The sequence below is a fragment of the Myotis daubentonii genome, chromosome X, assembly GCF_963259705.1.
Source record: "Myotis daubentonii chromosome X, mMyoDau2.1, whole genome shotgun sequence".
NCBI lineage: Eukaryota > Metazoa > Chordata > Mammalia > Chiroptera > Vespertilionidae > Myotis > Myotis daubentonii.
The window spans coordinates 101,957,491-101,971,542 of NC_081861.1; the positions used below are offsets into that span (position 1 = coordinate 101,957,491).

Below are 14,052 nucleotides of genomic sequence, written 5' to 3' on the forward strand. Positions count from 1 at the left end.
CATACAAGGGAGTCAAGACAGTCTCTTCAATAAATAGTGTTGGGAAAATTGGACAGATACATACAAAAAAATGAAACTAGACCACCAATTTACACCATACACAAGTGTAAACTCAAAATGCATAAAAATACTTAAATGTAAGTCGTGAAACCACAAAAATCCTAGAAGAAACCATAGGTGACAAAATCTCAGACATCTCTTATAGCAATATGTTTACCAATACATCTCCTAGGACAATGGAAACTAAGGAGAAAATAAACAAACGGGACTACGTTAAAAAAAAAAAAGCTTCTACAAAGCAAAAAACAAACAAACAATCAAAAAAACCCCAACAAAATGAAAAGGGAGCCCAATGTATGGGAGAACATATTTGCCAATAATATATCTGATAAAGGATCAATATCCAAAATATATAGGGAACTCATACAATTTAACAAAAGGAAGACAAACAATATAATTAACAAATTAGCAAAAGACCTAAACAGACACTTCTCCAAAAAGGGCATACAGATGACTAAGAGACATGAGAAAAAATGCTCACTGATCATCAGAGAGATGCAAATTAAAATGACAATGAGGTATCACCTCACACCAGTAAGAATGGATACCATCAACAAATCACCAAATGATTAGTGCTGGTGAGGATGTGGAGAAAAGGGAACCCCAATACACTGCTGGTGGGAATGCAGACTGGTGCAGCCACTGTGAAAAACATTGTGGACTTTCCTCAAAAAATTAAATATGGAACTGCCACTTGACCCACTGATCCCACTTCTAGGAATACAGCCTAAGAAACCTAAAACACCAATCAGAAAGAATGTATGCACCCCTATGTTCATAGCAGCACAATTTACAATAGCTAAGATCTGGATACAGCCCAAGTGCCCATCAGTAGATAAGTGGATAAAAAAGGTGTGGTACATTTATGCCATGGAATATTATGCAGTAGTAACAAAGAAATATCTCTTACCCTCAGAAACAGCATGGAGGGACCTGAAGAGTGTTATGCTAAGTGAAATAAGCCAGTCAGAGAAAGACAAGTATCACATGATCTCACTCATATGTGGAATCTAATGAACAAAATAAACTGATGAGCAAAATAGATCCAGATACATAGAAGCATGCAACAGACTATGGAATCTCAGAGGGAAGAAGAAAGAGGTGGATGGGAGGGAAAAGAGATCAACCATAGAACTTGCATACATATATGCATAATCCATGGACACAGACAATAGGATGGTGAAGGCCTGGGGCAAGAGATGGAGGTGGGTTAGAAGAGGTCAATGTGGCGGGGGGTGGGGGGGATATATGCAATACTTTTAACAATAAAGATTAAAAACAATTTTTTTAAAAAAGCAAAAATCTCGGTGGTTGCCAGGGCTGGGGGAGGGATGAACAGGTGGAGCACAGGGCATCTTAGGCAGTGAAATTGTTCTGTATGATTATTAATGGGGCACACATGTCATTATATATTTGTCAAAACCCAGAGAATATAGGACCCAAAATGTGAATTCTTATGGAAACTATGGAGTTCAGTTAAAAACAATGTATTGATACAAAAAAACAATGACATAAGGGCTCTGAAAAGAAAACAATAGCAGACAGATTGGGGACAAATCAAAACTTGATAGCAGCACTATTTACAATAGCTAAGCTCTGGAACCAGAACAAGTGCCCGTCAATAAGTGAGTGGATAAAAAAGTTGTGGTGCATTTACACAATGGAATACTATGTAGCTATACAAAAGAGGGATCTCTTACCCTTTGAGACAGCATAGAGGAACCTGGAGAATGTTATGCTAAGCGAAATAAGCCAGTCAGGGAAAGACAAGTATCATATGATCTCACTTATATGTGGAATATAATGATCAAAATAAACTGACAAACAAAACTGATCCAGAGGCATGGAAGCATGCAAAAGACTGAGGATCCTCAGAGGGAAGAGTGGGGGGAGAGATCAACCAAAGAGCTTATATGGCATAAAGGCATAACCCATGGACACAGACAGTAGTGGGGGCAAAGACAAGGGACCAGAGTGGGGAGAAGAGGGGGTTAATGGGAAAAGAGGGGGATAATTGTAATACTTTAAATAGTAAAGATAAAATTAGGGGGGGAAAACTTGAAAAATGACCCTGGTCAGGTAGCTCAGTTGGTTGGAACATCGTTTCATAGACCAAAAGGTTGCAAGTTAGATTCCCTGTCAGGGAACATACCAAGATTGTGGCTTCAATCCCCAGTCTGGACACGTACGGGAGGCAACCAATAGATGTAGATGTTTCTCTCTCTTCCTCTCTCTCTAAAAATCAGTAAAAACGTATCCTCAGGTGACGATTAAAAAAACAAACAAAACTTAAATAATGATCCCTATAAAACTTTCAGTTTGGCAGGTAGCTGTTGAGTGTCATTTCCCACCCCCCTCCTTTCTTTCCTGTTTTTGAGACAGGAAGGCAGGCTGAATTGCAAAACTACACAGAAAACCCCATTTCCAGCCCTAGCCGGTTTGGCTCAGTGGATAGAGCGTCAGCCTGTGGACTGAAGGGAACTGGGTTCAACTCTGGTCAAGGGCACATGCCCAGGTTGTGGGCCTGATCCCCAGTGTGGGGTGCACAGGAGGCAGCCAATCAATGATTCTCTCTCATCATTGATGTTTCTCTCTCTCTCTCCCTCTCTCTTCCTCTCTGAAATCAATAAAAATAAATTTTTTTTAAAAAGAAAATAAAACCCATTTCTGGGAGAACATTTCTAACCACAACACTGGGGAAAAAAGCTGGTCTCTACATATCACAAGAATATAAGAGGAATCCCTGATTTATTTTTCGCACCAAAATTTTCTTTTTCTGCACTAAAATTGCCACTATGACACAGACACCTAAAACCCCGGGAGACTACTCATCTTTTTGGCTTCAGGAAGCCAAGCAGGGACTATACAAAATGAGTCTGGAATATCATTTGGTACCAGAAAATAAAGCAGTGCTCAGAAAATGAAGGAGGCATATTAAAATGACACATGATCCAATTTAAAGGAGATCCCATGAGCCAAACCTGGAACAATTTGAGCAACACAGTGAACAATTGGATTATAACTCATAGAATAAAATAAATATCCTAAGTCCCTATTAATGTTAAGTAATGGGATAAAAATAATGGGGTAAAACAGACAGCTCTTCCTTAAAATTACTAAAGGTAGAAAGAAATAGAAAATCACCAATAGACAAAACACCACTGTGATAATTGCTCCAGGCAAGAAGGATGCTAAAATTAGTGAGCTTAAGTATGATGAGAAACAGATTTGCCTAGTCTCAACATATTTCCCCATAAGATATTCATTAAATATGAATAGGAAATATTTTTTCAGTGGAAAAACCAAGCAGACACCAATTAAACTACATTATAAAGGTTAACAATACCAGTAATAAGACATCCTATCATCATATACCCTTGGTATGATACAATGAGAAGGATTCAATATCATTTTTGTGGCATTCTTATCAGAATGTATAATAACCTCAATCTAATGAAAAAATATTGAAGTACAAAAGGACATTCATTAATGGGAAAAGATCTATATTTTATTTCAGAGGTCAGAAAACAATTTATGTGAAAAGTCTGATGGTAAAAATTTTCAACATTTTGGCTATATAGTCTCTTTTGCAACGACTCATCTTTAATCAACTTTGAAAGCAGTAACTGAATAAGTATGACTGTATAGCAATATACCTTTATTTATTAAAAAAACAGGCAGAAGGTCAGATTTAGCCTACTGGTATAATTTGCCAATACTTGGTTCACTTAATAGTATTGTATCAATCAATGCTAATTTCCTAGCTTTGATTATTATACTATGTAATAAGGTGTTAGAGAAGCTCAGTCAATGGTATGAAGGAACTCTGTACCATTTTTTGCAACAATTCTGTAAATCTAAAAGTATTAAAAATAAAAATTTTTTAGATTTACCATGACCTGAGATCAAAATCAAAGGTCTAGTCTATCTTAAAAAAAAATGACCCTAGCTGATTTGGCTCAGTGGGTAGAGCATAGGTCCTGAGGACTGAAGGGTCCCAGGTTCGATTCTGATCAAGGGCACATGCCCAGGTTGTGAGCTCAATCCCCAGTTGGGGGGCCATGCAGGAGGCAGCAAATCAATGACTCTCTCATCATTGATGTTTCTATCTCTCTCTTCTTCTGCCTCCCTCTATGAAATCAATAAAAATATATTTAAAAAAAGAAAACTCCTCATGGAGAGATATTTAAAAAAAAAAAACCATGAGAAAACATCCTATATAATAAAAGGGTAATATCAAATTGACCCTAACAGCAGAATGACCAGAATGACCACTCGACCAGTCACCATGAGGCGCACTGACCACCTCGGTCCCTTTTGCCGGCCCACAGGCTCCGATCACCCGATGGCGAATGAGGAACTGGGAGAGGGTGGTGGGGGACGTTGAGTGGCGCCAAGCCAAGGAGCCTGCCCCACCAGTCACCCCACACACAGAGGACAACCTGCGGCGGGTGGCATGGCTGGCGAGCAGGCGAGAGCAGCTGACATCTCAGTCCCTTCCTCTGGTCTTCAGGCTCTGATCGCTCAGTGGCGAATGGGGAACCAGGGGTTGATGGTGGCAGGGGGCAGGGCCAGCTGCAGGCAGCTGGGGAAGATGGCCCTGATCGCAGGCCAGGCCTAGGAACCTTACCTGCTCATGAATTTCGTGCACTAGGCCTCTAGTAAATATTATAAAGAATTGCTATTGGAAGAGAGGGAAATGAGTTATTCATGTGATGATAGTTCTGAATACAGATAATGTTAATGGTTGCACAACAATGTGACTATACTTAATGCCATTGAATTGTACACTTAAAATGATTTAAATTTTGTTATGAATATTTTACTGCAAGAAAAAATAGAAAAGCTTTGATACATTTATACCATAGACTAGTATACAGCCGTAAAAAAAAAAGGATCTCTTGCCCTTTGAGACAACATGGAGAGACCTGGAGAGTGTTATGCTAAGTGAAATAAGCCAGTCAGATAAAGACAAGCTGTGGGAGCACCGCTCATCCACGTCAGCCGAGCAGCTGTGGACCCACCCTCTGAACAGCTGCTCCCGCTGTGAGAATGCACTGACCACCAAGGGGCAGCTCCTACGTTGAGCGTCTGCCCCGTTGGTCAGTGTGCATCATAGCGACTGGTCAAGCGGTCATTCTGGTCATTCCCGTTTGGTCACTGGGCTTTTATTATATAGGATTATGTTGTAAAACCAGTATATTACTTACATTCAAAATTAAAATGTCTTACCCTTCCTTCTATTTCTGCCTTTGGCTTCTTTGTGCTCTTTAGGCTTCATCTTTTTTTCTTCTCCAGAGTCTCCGTCACTCACAGTCAGTTTGTGCCTCAAAAGCCTATGTCTATATCTTGGCTTCTTAGATTCTTCAGAATCTGAATCTGATTCAGAATTGACTTGATTTTTTGCTTTTAAGTGGAGAAAATAAATCAGTAAAACCTTCAGCCTTTTTTCCATTAAAATGTTTTGTAAAATTATTTTGTTTGTTGACAATGACCATGATTTAAGGAAAAGCTCAAAGTTGTATATTTACCTGGGTATCATCGGTGAGACCAGGCAATCGCATACATCAGACCTAATTTATTACTATTATTAAATATTGATGAAATATTTGTAGATTTTTTAAAGGTGAAAATTACCTTGTTTTAAAATCATGTTTATTAGCAGTAACTGAGAAAACATGCACAATTATCATCAGATACTCAAAAGAAGTAAAGGTAGTAAAGTTTTAAACATTTTAATAAACTTTAAATGTATGTATTAAGGAATATCATGCATGGTCAGATAGTCTTCTAAGACTGAACTGGTCTAACAATCAAATTATGATATCCTATACATTAATTTGGGGAGCTCACCCTCATCTCCTGGATTTACTTCATTTTGTTTTCCAGTTCTTTTTTTCCCTTCATCTGGTTCATCATCTGAAGATCCATCCTCTTCAGAGGAAAGATTGGCTTTAATTTCTTCTAAAAGCATCTTCTTGGCAATTCTTGAGAATAAAAACACAATAAATAAAAACTATATTGGTGGTGAAGTGTAACAAATTAAAAACAAAGAATTACCTCTTTCAAAAGAGACAAATGTGTTAATATATTTTATATTATGAGTAAGAAATCATCAAAACATTGTTTTAACCTAACAACCAAAACTTTTGAAAATGCTCTTAGAACTTATATTTTCCCAATTCTGTGTAATTCTGCAATATATTGAAAAGTCTGACGGATATTTCTACTATTTTAACCAATTTCAACTTCATATTGATAACCTTCCACTCCTATACTTGCTCTGCTGCCATCAACCAGTAACTACCATATCAGACATGCCCACAATAGTGAATTTACTTATTCAGACAAATGGCATTCCAAGACAAAACTCGACATGAGATGATTTATTCAATAGCAAAACATATGCTTAGAAAATCAATCTGTAATATATTACTTCATTATAAAACAGTGCCTCAAACTGAGGAATAATATTTTTAACCATTTACTTCATAAATTGTTAACCAAATGAAAGCATCCACTAAATATTAAGTATTGAAGCAATCAGAAAGCCCTGATAATACTCAAGCTAAGGCAGAGAAGGAACATCAGTGCTATTAATTACGCACATGGTAAAAGAACACGTTATCATAACTGAGTTTTCATCTTCCAAAAAAATAGACAGTGCTATAGCTGTACTCATACCAACATTTCTCAATATATTAGAAGAACTTGCTAGCCCAGCCAGCATGGCTCAGTGGTTGAGCGTTGACCTATGAACCAGGAGGTCACAGTTTGATTCCCAGTCAGGGCACATACCGGGGTTATGGGCTCAATCCGCAGAGGGGTTTGTACAGAAGGCAGCCTATCAATGGTTCTCTCATCATTGATGTTTCTATCTCTCTCTCTCTCCCTCTCCCTTCCCCTCTATGAAATCAATAAAAACATTAAAAAAAGAACAACTTGCTAATGGAAACTCTAATACTAAAAACATGAAAAGTACTTCTTTAACACTACCTTCTGTTAAAATAAAATATATTCCTAATAAATTTCCATGGTTACACTAAAGGAAAACATCTTTATTTTTTTTAATATTTTTTATTTTTTTATATATTTTACTGATTTTTTACAGAGAGGAAGGGAGAGGGATAGAGAGTTAGAAACATCGATAAGAGAGGAATATAAATCAGCTGCCTCCTGCACAATCCCCTACTGGGGATGTGCCTACAACTAAGGTACATGCCCTTGACCAGAATTGAACCTGGGACCCTTCAGTTCGCAGGCCGAAGCTCTATCCACTGAGCCAAACCAGTCAGGGCAGGAAAACATCTTTAAGTATAAAAGGAATCATGTAGCTTTTGTGCTAGACTAGCTGTTTTGCACTTAGATGTGCTTTCAAAATAAATTCATAAATCACAGTAGCAAAGAAATACATATAGAAAGGTTCAAAAGGACGGTGGCACGATTCTGTTTTCCATGAACTTTTATAAAGTTCTACTCTGCTATCCAATGCTCTTGCTCACTCAAAAACTTACAGCTGGAATTGCAGGACTTTTGTTATTTTTGGTTTTGAAATTCTTCTTTATATTTCTTAACATGCACTAACTTTTCAATCAACAATTCATTAATGGTAGGAAATGCTAATGCATGTTAATATCTTAATGTTTTATCAAAGGTATAATTGCACCCAGGCCAGTTCTTCTCAGTGGTTAGAGTGTAAGTCTACAAAATGAAGGGTCACAAGTTCAATTCATGGTTCAGGGCAGGTATCTTGGTTGCAGGCTTGATCCCTAGTCCTGGTCTGGGGGTGCATGTGAGAGGCAACCAGTTGATATGTATCTCTCACATTAATATTTCTTTATGTCCCTCCCCCTCCATTCCACTCTCTCTAAAAAAAATTAATGAAAAAAAGATCCTCAGGTGAGGATTAACAAAACCCAAAAAAGGAAGAATTGCTATTTATATTAAAAGACATATAGTAAAGACACCTAAACAAAGTGAAGCAAACTGAGCAATTACTTACTCAAATGCTTATTATATGCCCTTTAGTGCCCCCTTCCTTAACAGAGGAGTCAAAAATATTAAAACACAGAGTTACCATGTGCTAAAAGAAGCCATAGATGATGACTTTGCATTTCTGAGGTTTTCTGCCCTGATTTGCACTTTACTAAAGTGATTAGATCATTCCCGTTTAAATCATACAGGAGTTATAAAATGTTGCTCTTAACCTTCTAGATCACTGGTTCTGAACCTTGGCTGCACATTAGAATCACCTGGGAATCTTTTAAAAATCCTGATTTCTGGGCCTCATCCTCCGGAAATTCTGTTTCTTTGTTAATGGGGTGGGGCCACAACATTAGTAACAAAGAAACAGAATTTCCGGAGGATGAAGCCCAGAAATCAGGATTTTAAAAAGATTCCCAGGTGATTCTAATGCGCAACCAAGGTTGAGAACCACTGTTCTAGATCCATGGTTTGCTGACTTAGATTGCAAACAATAAACTTTAAAATAGGGACTATTATAGCATTGACAACTTTTCATTTTGGAAGGAAAAAAATTTAAGCCCAAATATCATTTACTTTCATCATTTTATAAAATAAAAAAGTATTGTCCAGCCGGTGTAGCTCAGTGATTGAGTGTGCACCCATGAACCAGGAGGTCATGGTTCTATTCCCAGTCTGAACACATGCCCCGGTTGCTGGCTTGATTCCCAGTAGGGAGTGTGTAGGAAGCAGCCAATCAATGATGCTCACTCATCATTGATGTTTCTATCTCTCTCTCCCTCTCCTTCTCTCTGAAAGCAATAAAAACATATTTTTTATTTTTAAAAAAGTTACAATTAACCAACAAAAGTCATGAATAAATACTTCCAAAAATGACAAGAATTCCTTTGGTCATTTATAAATAAACTAGAGGCCCAGTGCACAATATTCGTGCACTGAGGGGTATGGGGATCCCTCAGCCTGACCTGCACCCTCTCCAATCTGGAAGCCCTCAGGGGAGCCCTCTCCAATCCGGGAGTGTCTGTCCGTCTTTACAATCATATGAGCAAATTGTCTGAGACCCCAACTCAGTTTGGTTTGTTGCTCACAGAATAATGGAGACTTTTTTTTTTCTTTGCTTCATTGGTGGAGATTTCCTGGAAGTATTTGGATATCTTCCCTTTAATTTTTTCTAGACACTCTGATTTTACTTGAGTCTCTCACCTTTGCTTTCCCTCCATCCTCCACCACAACAGTAACTTGTTCCAGGCTCACTTTGCTCTCATGTCTAAGAGATCCATCTGCCACTAGAACTACGATTCCAGGCATTCCTGGTGCTTCCTGCATTCTGGGCTTCTGCTTCCAGTCCTGGGGCTGCCACAAAAACTATTATTCCCAGAATTCCTGGTGCTCCCCGCGATCTTGGTTTTCCCTTCCTGCTCTGTCTCCGGACCATAGCCTCCGACTCAGCCAAGTCCTCCAAGCCGCCAGCTCTCCCTCTCTGCTCTCCATCTAGCGGCTTGGGGAGCCAATTTCCCCAAGCCGCTTCACTCTCCACCAGCTCTCCCACTCTGCAACTGTGTATGCAAATTAACCTGTCAACTTTATAGGGGTTAATTTGCATACTCACTCCTGATTGGCTGGTGAGCATAGCTGAGGGACAGTCAATTTACATGTTTCTCTTTTATTATATAGGATAACAAAATTTACAATTAACCAACAAAAGTCATAAATAAATACTTCCAAAAATGACCAAGAATTCCCTTGGTCATTTATAAATAAACTAGAGGCCCAGTGCATGACATTGAATAAATAAATAAATAAATAAATAAATAAATAAATAAATAAATAAATAAATAAATAAATATTTCACCATACCCTACACAAATTTGGAAAGAGTTTCAGAATAAAGGGTGGTTCGTTTAAATTTCATAAAAGTTGCCATAGCCAGTTTGGCTCAGTGGATAGAGCATCGGCCTGCAGACTGAAAGGTCCCATGTTTGATTCCAGTCAAGGGCATGTACCTTGGTTGCAGTCACACCCCCAGTTGGGGGTGTACAGGAGACAGCTGATCAATGTTTCTCTACCATCAATGTTTCTAACTCTCTATCCCTCTCCCTTCCTCTCTGTGAAAAAACAATAAAATATTTTTTTTTAATTTCATAAAAGCATCTCTCTGGCAAAATTCTAAAATCATCTTTAATACACACCACACTGTCCTTTCCCATAGACAAGGAAAATCTTTCTCAAGCCAATTTGGGTAAAACCAGTTTTGAGAGAACAAACATGCATAAGCATGGGCTTATGCAGTTTGAAGTATTAGATACAAAATTACAAATAAAAAAGCATGCATGGTTCACTATTAATTTAATTACTCTGTAGGTTAGTTCAGTCACCTGATTTTAGTTTGTATTTACAAGCTTTAAAAAAGTCTTAAGTGCCATATAACCTATAAAGGCCTGGTTGTTAATTGTAACAAACCACATAATTTTTCTTCGTTCAAACTCTACATTCCTAAGAATATGTCTAAATTGGAGATCAAAATATATAAACCTACCTAATTCATACTCAAGTACTCAATTGTAATCAACTAAGAAATGTGATATGCATGAGATAATAAGATACAATTCTATATCAACTAATCCTATCTAATAATAGACAAAGATTGAAATTGACCGTATCTTCGCTATGCCTCCCATTGGCTAATCAGCAAGACTTTAAATATGTTATATGGTAGTTTGAAAAATTATTTGGAAAATTAAATTGTCATCCTAGATACTGGATCTATTTTCTTTTCCTGATGTCCTATGTGTACCCAGTTTAATGTGTTTTTCCTCATTAGTTTTTTTGAATATGAAACCTATGGTAAAGAGAAATTTTAAATATTTTTTTCTACCCAGGTCACGTGTATTTTTAAATGTTAGTGTATATTTTAAAAAACGTACTTTACATGTATAAATAAATTTGTTTTCTAAATTTGTGTATTCAGAAATGCTTGATTCCATTTAAGAGATTCTGAGTGGCAGTATGTGTTCTGAATTTGGCTGTAAGAACTGTAGGATCAGAATTGTGATTTCTGGCTGTTCTCTGTCCTTGTCTGTTTAAAAGGTGTTACCTCATGCCTTAACCGGTTTGGCTCAGTGGATAGAGTGTCGGCCTGCGGACTGAAGGGTCCCAGGTTCGATTCCAGTCAAGGGCATGTACCTTGGTTGCAGGCACATCCCCAGTAGGGGGTGTGCAGGAGGCAGCTATTGGATGTTTCTCTCTCATCGATGTTTCTAACTCTCTATCCCTCCCCCTTCCTCTCTCTGTAAAAAATCAATAAAATATATTTTTTTAAATAAATAAATAAAAGGTGTTACCTCATGAAGGTGAAATGATATGAAGATGCTTAAACATGTCCATAATTTTCATGATTGTTACATAATATGCCTGGACTATAATTTTACTTCTCTCTTTCTATGTAGTTCAGTGGTCCTCAACCTTCTGGCCCTTTAAATACAGTTCCTCATGTTGTGACCCAACAATAAAATTATTTTCGTTGCTACTTAATAACTGTAATGTTGCTACTGTTATGACTCGTAATGTAAATATCTGATATATGCAGGTTGGTCTTAGGCGACCCCTGTGAAAGGGTCATTCACCCGCCAATGGGGTTGCAAACCACAGGTTGAGAACCGCTGCTGTAGTTAAATACAGTACAGTTTAAATAAGGAAAAGTGAATTAATGATACAATATCTTTAAAAAAAAAAATCCTCAACAAAATTCTAGGAAATTGGATCCAGCATTACATTAGAATGATCTTACACCATGACCAAGTGGGATTTATTCCAGGGATGCAAAGATGGTACAATATCTGCAAATCAGTAAACATAATATATCACATAAACAAAGTGAGAAATAAAAATCACATTGCCATATCAATTGATGCAGAGAAAGCATTTGACAAAATCCAACACCCTTTCTTGATAAAACCCTCAGCAAGGTGGGAATAGAAGGACCACACCTCAACATAATAAAAACCTTATATGACAAACCTACAGCCAACATCATATTCAATGGGAAAAAACTAAACTCATTTCCCCTAAGAACAGGAATAAGATAAGGTGGCCCACTCTCATGACTCCTGTTCAACATAGTACTGGAAGTGCTAGCTATAGTGTTCAGACAAGAAGAAGAAATAAAAGGCATCCAAATTAGAAAAGAAGAAGTACAACTGTCCTTATTCGCAGATGACATGATACTATACATAGAAAACCCTAAAGACTCCATCAAAAAACTATTAGACTTAATAAATGAATTCAGCAAGGTAGCACAATACAAAATTAACACCCAGAAATCTATGGCTTTTTTATACACCAATAATCAACTTACAAAAAGAGAAATTTAAAAAGCAATCCCACTTACCATTGCAACAAAAAAATTAACATACCTATGAATAAACTTAACTAAGGAGGTAAAAGACCTGTACTCAGAAAACTACAGGATGTTGAAAAAAGAGATAGAGGGAGATATAAACAAATGGAAGAATATACCATGCTCATGGATTGGAAGAATCAACATCATTAAAATGTCCATATTACTCAAAGCATTCTATAAATTCAATGCACTCCCCATTAAAATACCAACTGCAGCCAAAGCTGGTTTAGCTCAGTGGATAGAGCGTCGGCCTGCGGACTGAAAGGTCCCAGGTTTGATTCCGGTCAAGGGCATGTACCTTGGTTGCGGGCACATCCCTAGTAGGAGATGTGCAGGAGGCAGCTGATCGACGTTTCTAACTATCTCTCTTCCTCCCTCTCTGTAAAAAATCAATTAAAAATATTTAAAAAAATACCAACTGCATATTTCACAGACCTAGAACAAACTCTCCAAAAATTCATCTTGAATAAATAAAGACCAAGAATAGCTGCAGCAATCCTGAGAAAGAACAAAGTAGGAAGATCTCAATACCAGATATCAAGCTACACTACAAAGCCACTGTTCGCAAAACTGCCTGGTACTGGCACAAGAACAGACATATAGGCCAATTAACAGAACAGAGACAGAAATTGACCCAAGACAGTATGCTCAAACAATATTTCACAAAGGAGACAAGAGCATACAATAGAATCTAGACCAGCCGTGGGCAAACTACGGCCCGCGGGCCGGATCTGGCCCATTTGAAATGAATAAAACTATTGAAAAAAAAGACTGTACCCTTTTATGTAATGATGTTTACTTTGAATTTATATTAGTTCACACAAACACTCCATTTGTGGAATATAGTGAAAATTATAAACCAATGAACAAAAATAGATCCAGAGACAGAGAAGCATCGAACTGTGACACCTCAGAGGGAAGGCAGGAGAATGGGTTGTGGGGTAAGAGATCAACTAAAGGACTTGTATGCATGCATATAAGCATTACCAATGGACACGGTCACTAGAGGGTGAAGGCATGTGCTGGGGGTGCGTGTGGCCAGAAACAGGTCAATGGAGAAAGAAAAATAATATTGTAATAGCTATGTACAGGCCAGTGGGGAGGTACTTAAAATATTAGGAGGACCACTCTGTAAAGTAGTATATGATTGTCTAACCACTATGTTGTACACCTGAAACTAATACAGAATAATATTTAATGTGAACTATAATGGGAAAAAAAGATGGAAAATTGTATATGTTTTTCATAGAAAAAGAATAGATGAGCCTACAATATATCTATCTTTAGGAGGAAGAAGAAGGTGGGCATCAGGCATTCTGGTAACTCAGGGGTTAGCAATAAATACCCTTTGGTCCTCAAAAAAAATGTTTTCAGGAATAAAAATTTCATAAAATTGCCGAAACCGGTTTGGCTCAGTGAATAGAGCGTCGGCCTGCGGACTGAGGGGTCCCAGGTTCGATTCCGGTCGGGGGCATGTACCTGGATTGTGGGCACATCCCCAGTGGGAGATATGCGGGAGGCGGCTGATCGATGTTTCTCTCTCGTCGATGTTTCTGGCTCTCTATCTCTCTCCCTTTCTCTCTGTAAAAAATCAATAAAATATATTTTTA

The 14,052-nt window shown here is 37.8% G+C and overlaps 1 protein-coding gene across 10 annotated transcripts in view; it reads right to left on the reverse strand.

The window, feature by feature from the left end:
- ATRX (ATRX chromatin remodeler) overlaps positions 1–14,052 on the reverse strand; it is a 284,022-nt gene that overhangs the window by 151,497 nt on the left and 118,473 nt on the right. For 7 of the 10 annotated variants that reach the window (XM_059679370.1, XM_059679366.1, XM_059679364.1 and 4 more), the window contains 2 exons: positions 5,914–6,047; positions 5,293–5,469 (listed from right to left, as the gene is read on the reverse strand). In XM_059679370.1, coding sequence (XP_059535353.1) covers positions 5,293–5,469; positions 5,914–6,047 — 311 coding nt within the window. The remainder of the gene's footprint in view (positions 1–5,292; positions 5,470–5,913; positions 6,048–14,052) is intronic. The other 3 variants (XM_059679369.1, XM_059679363.1, XM_059679371.1) reach the window with 2 other exon arrangements.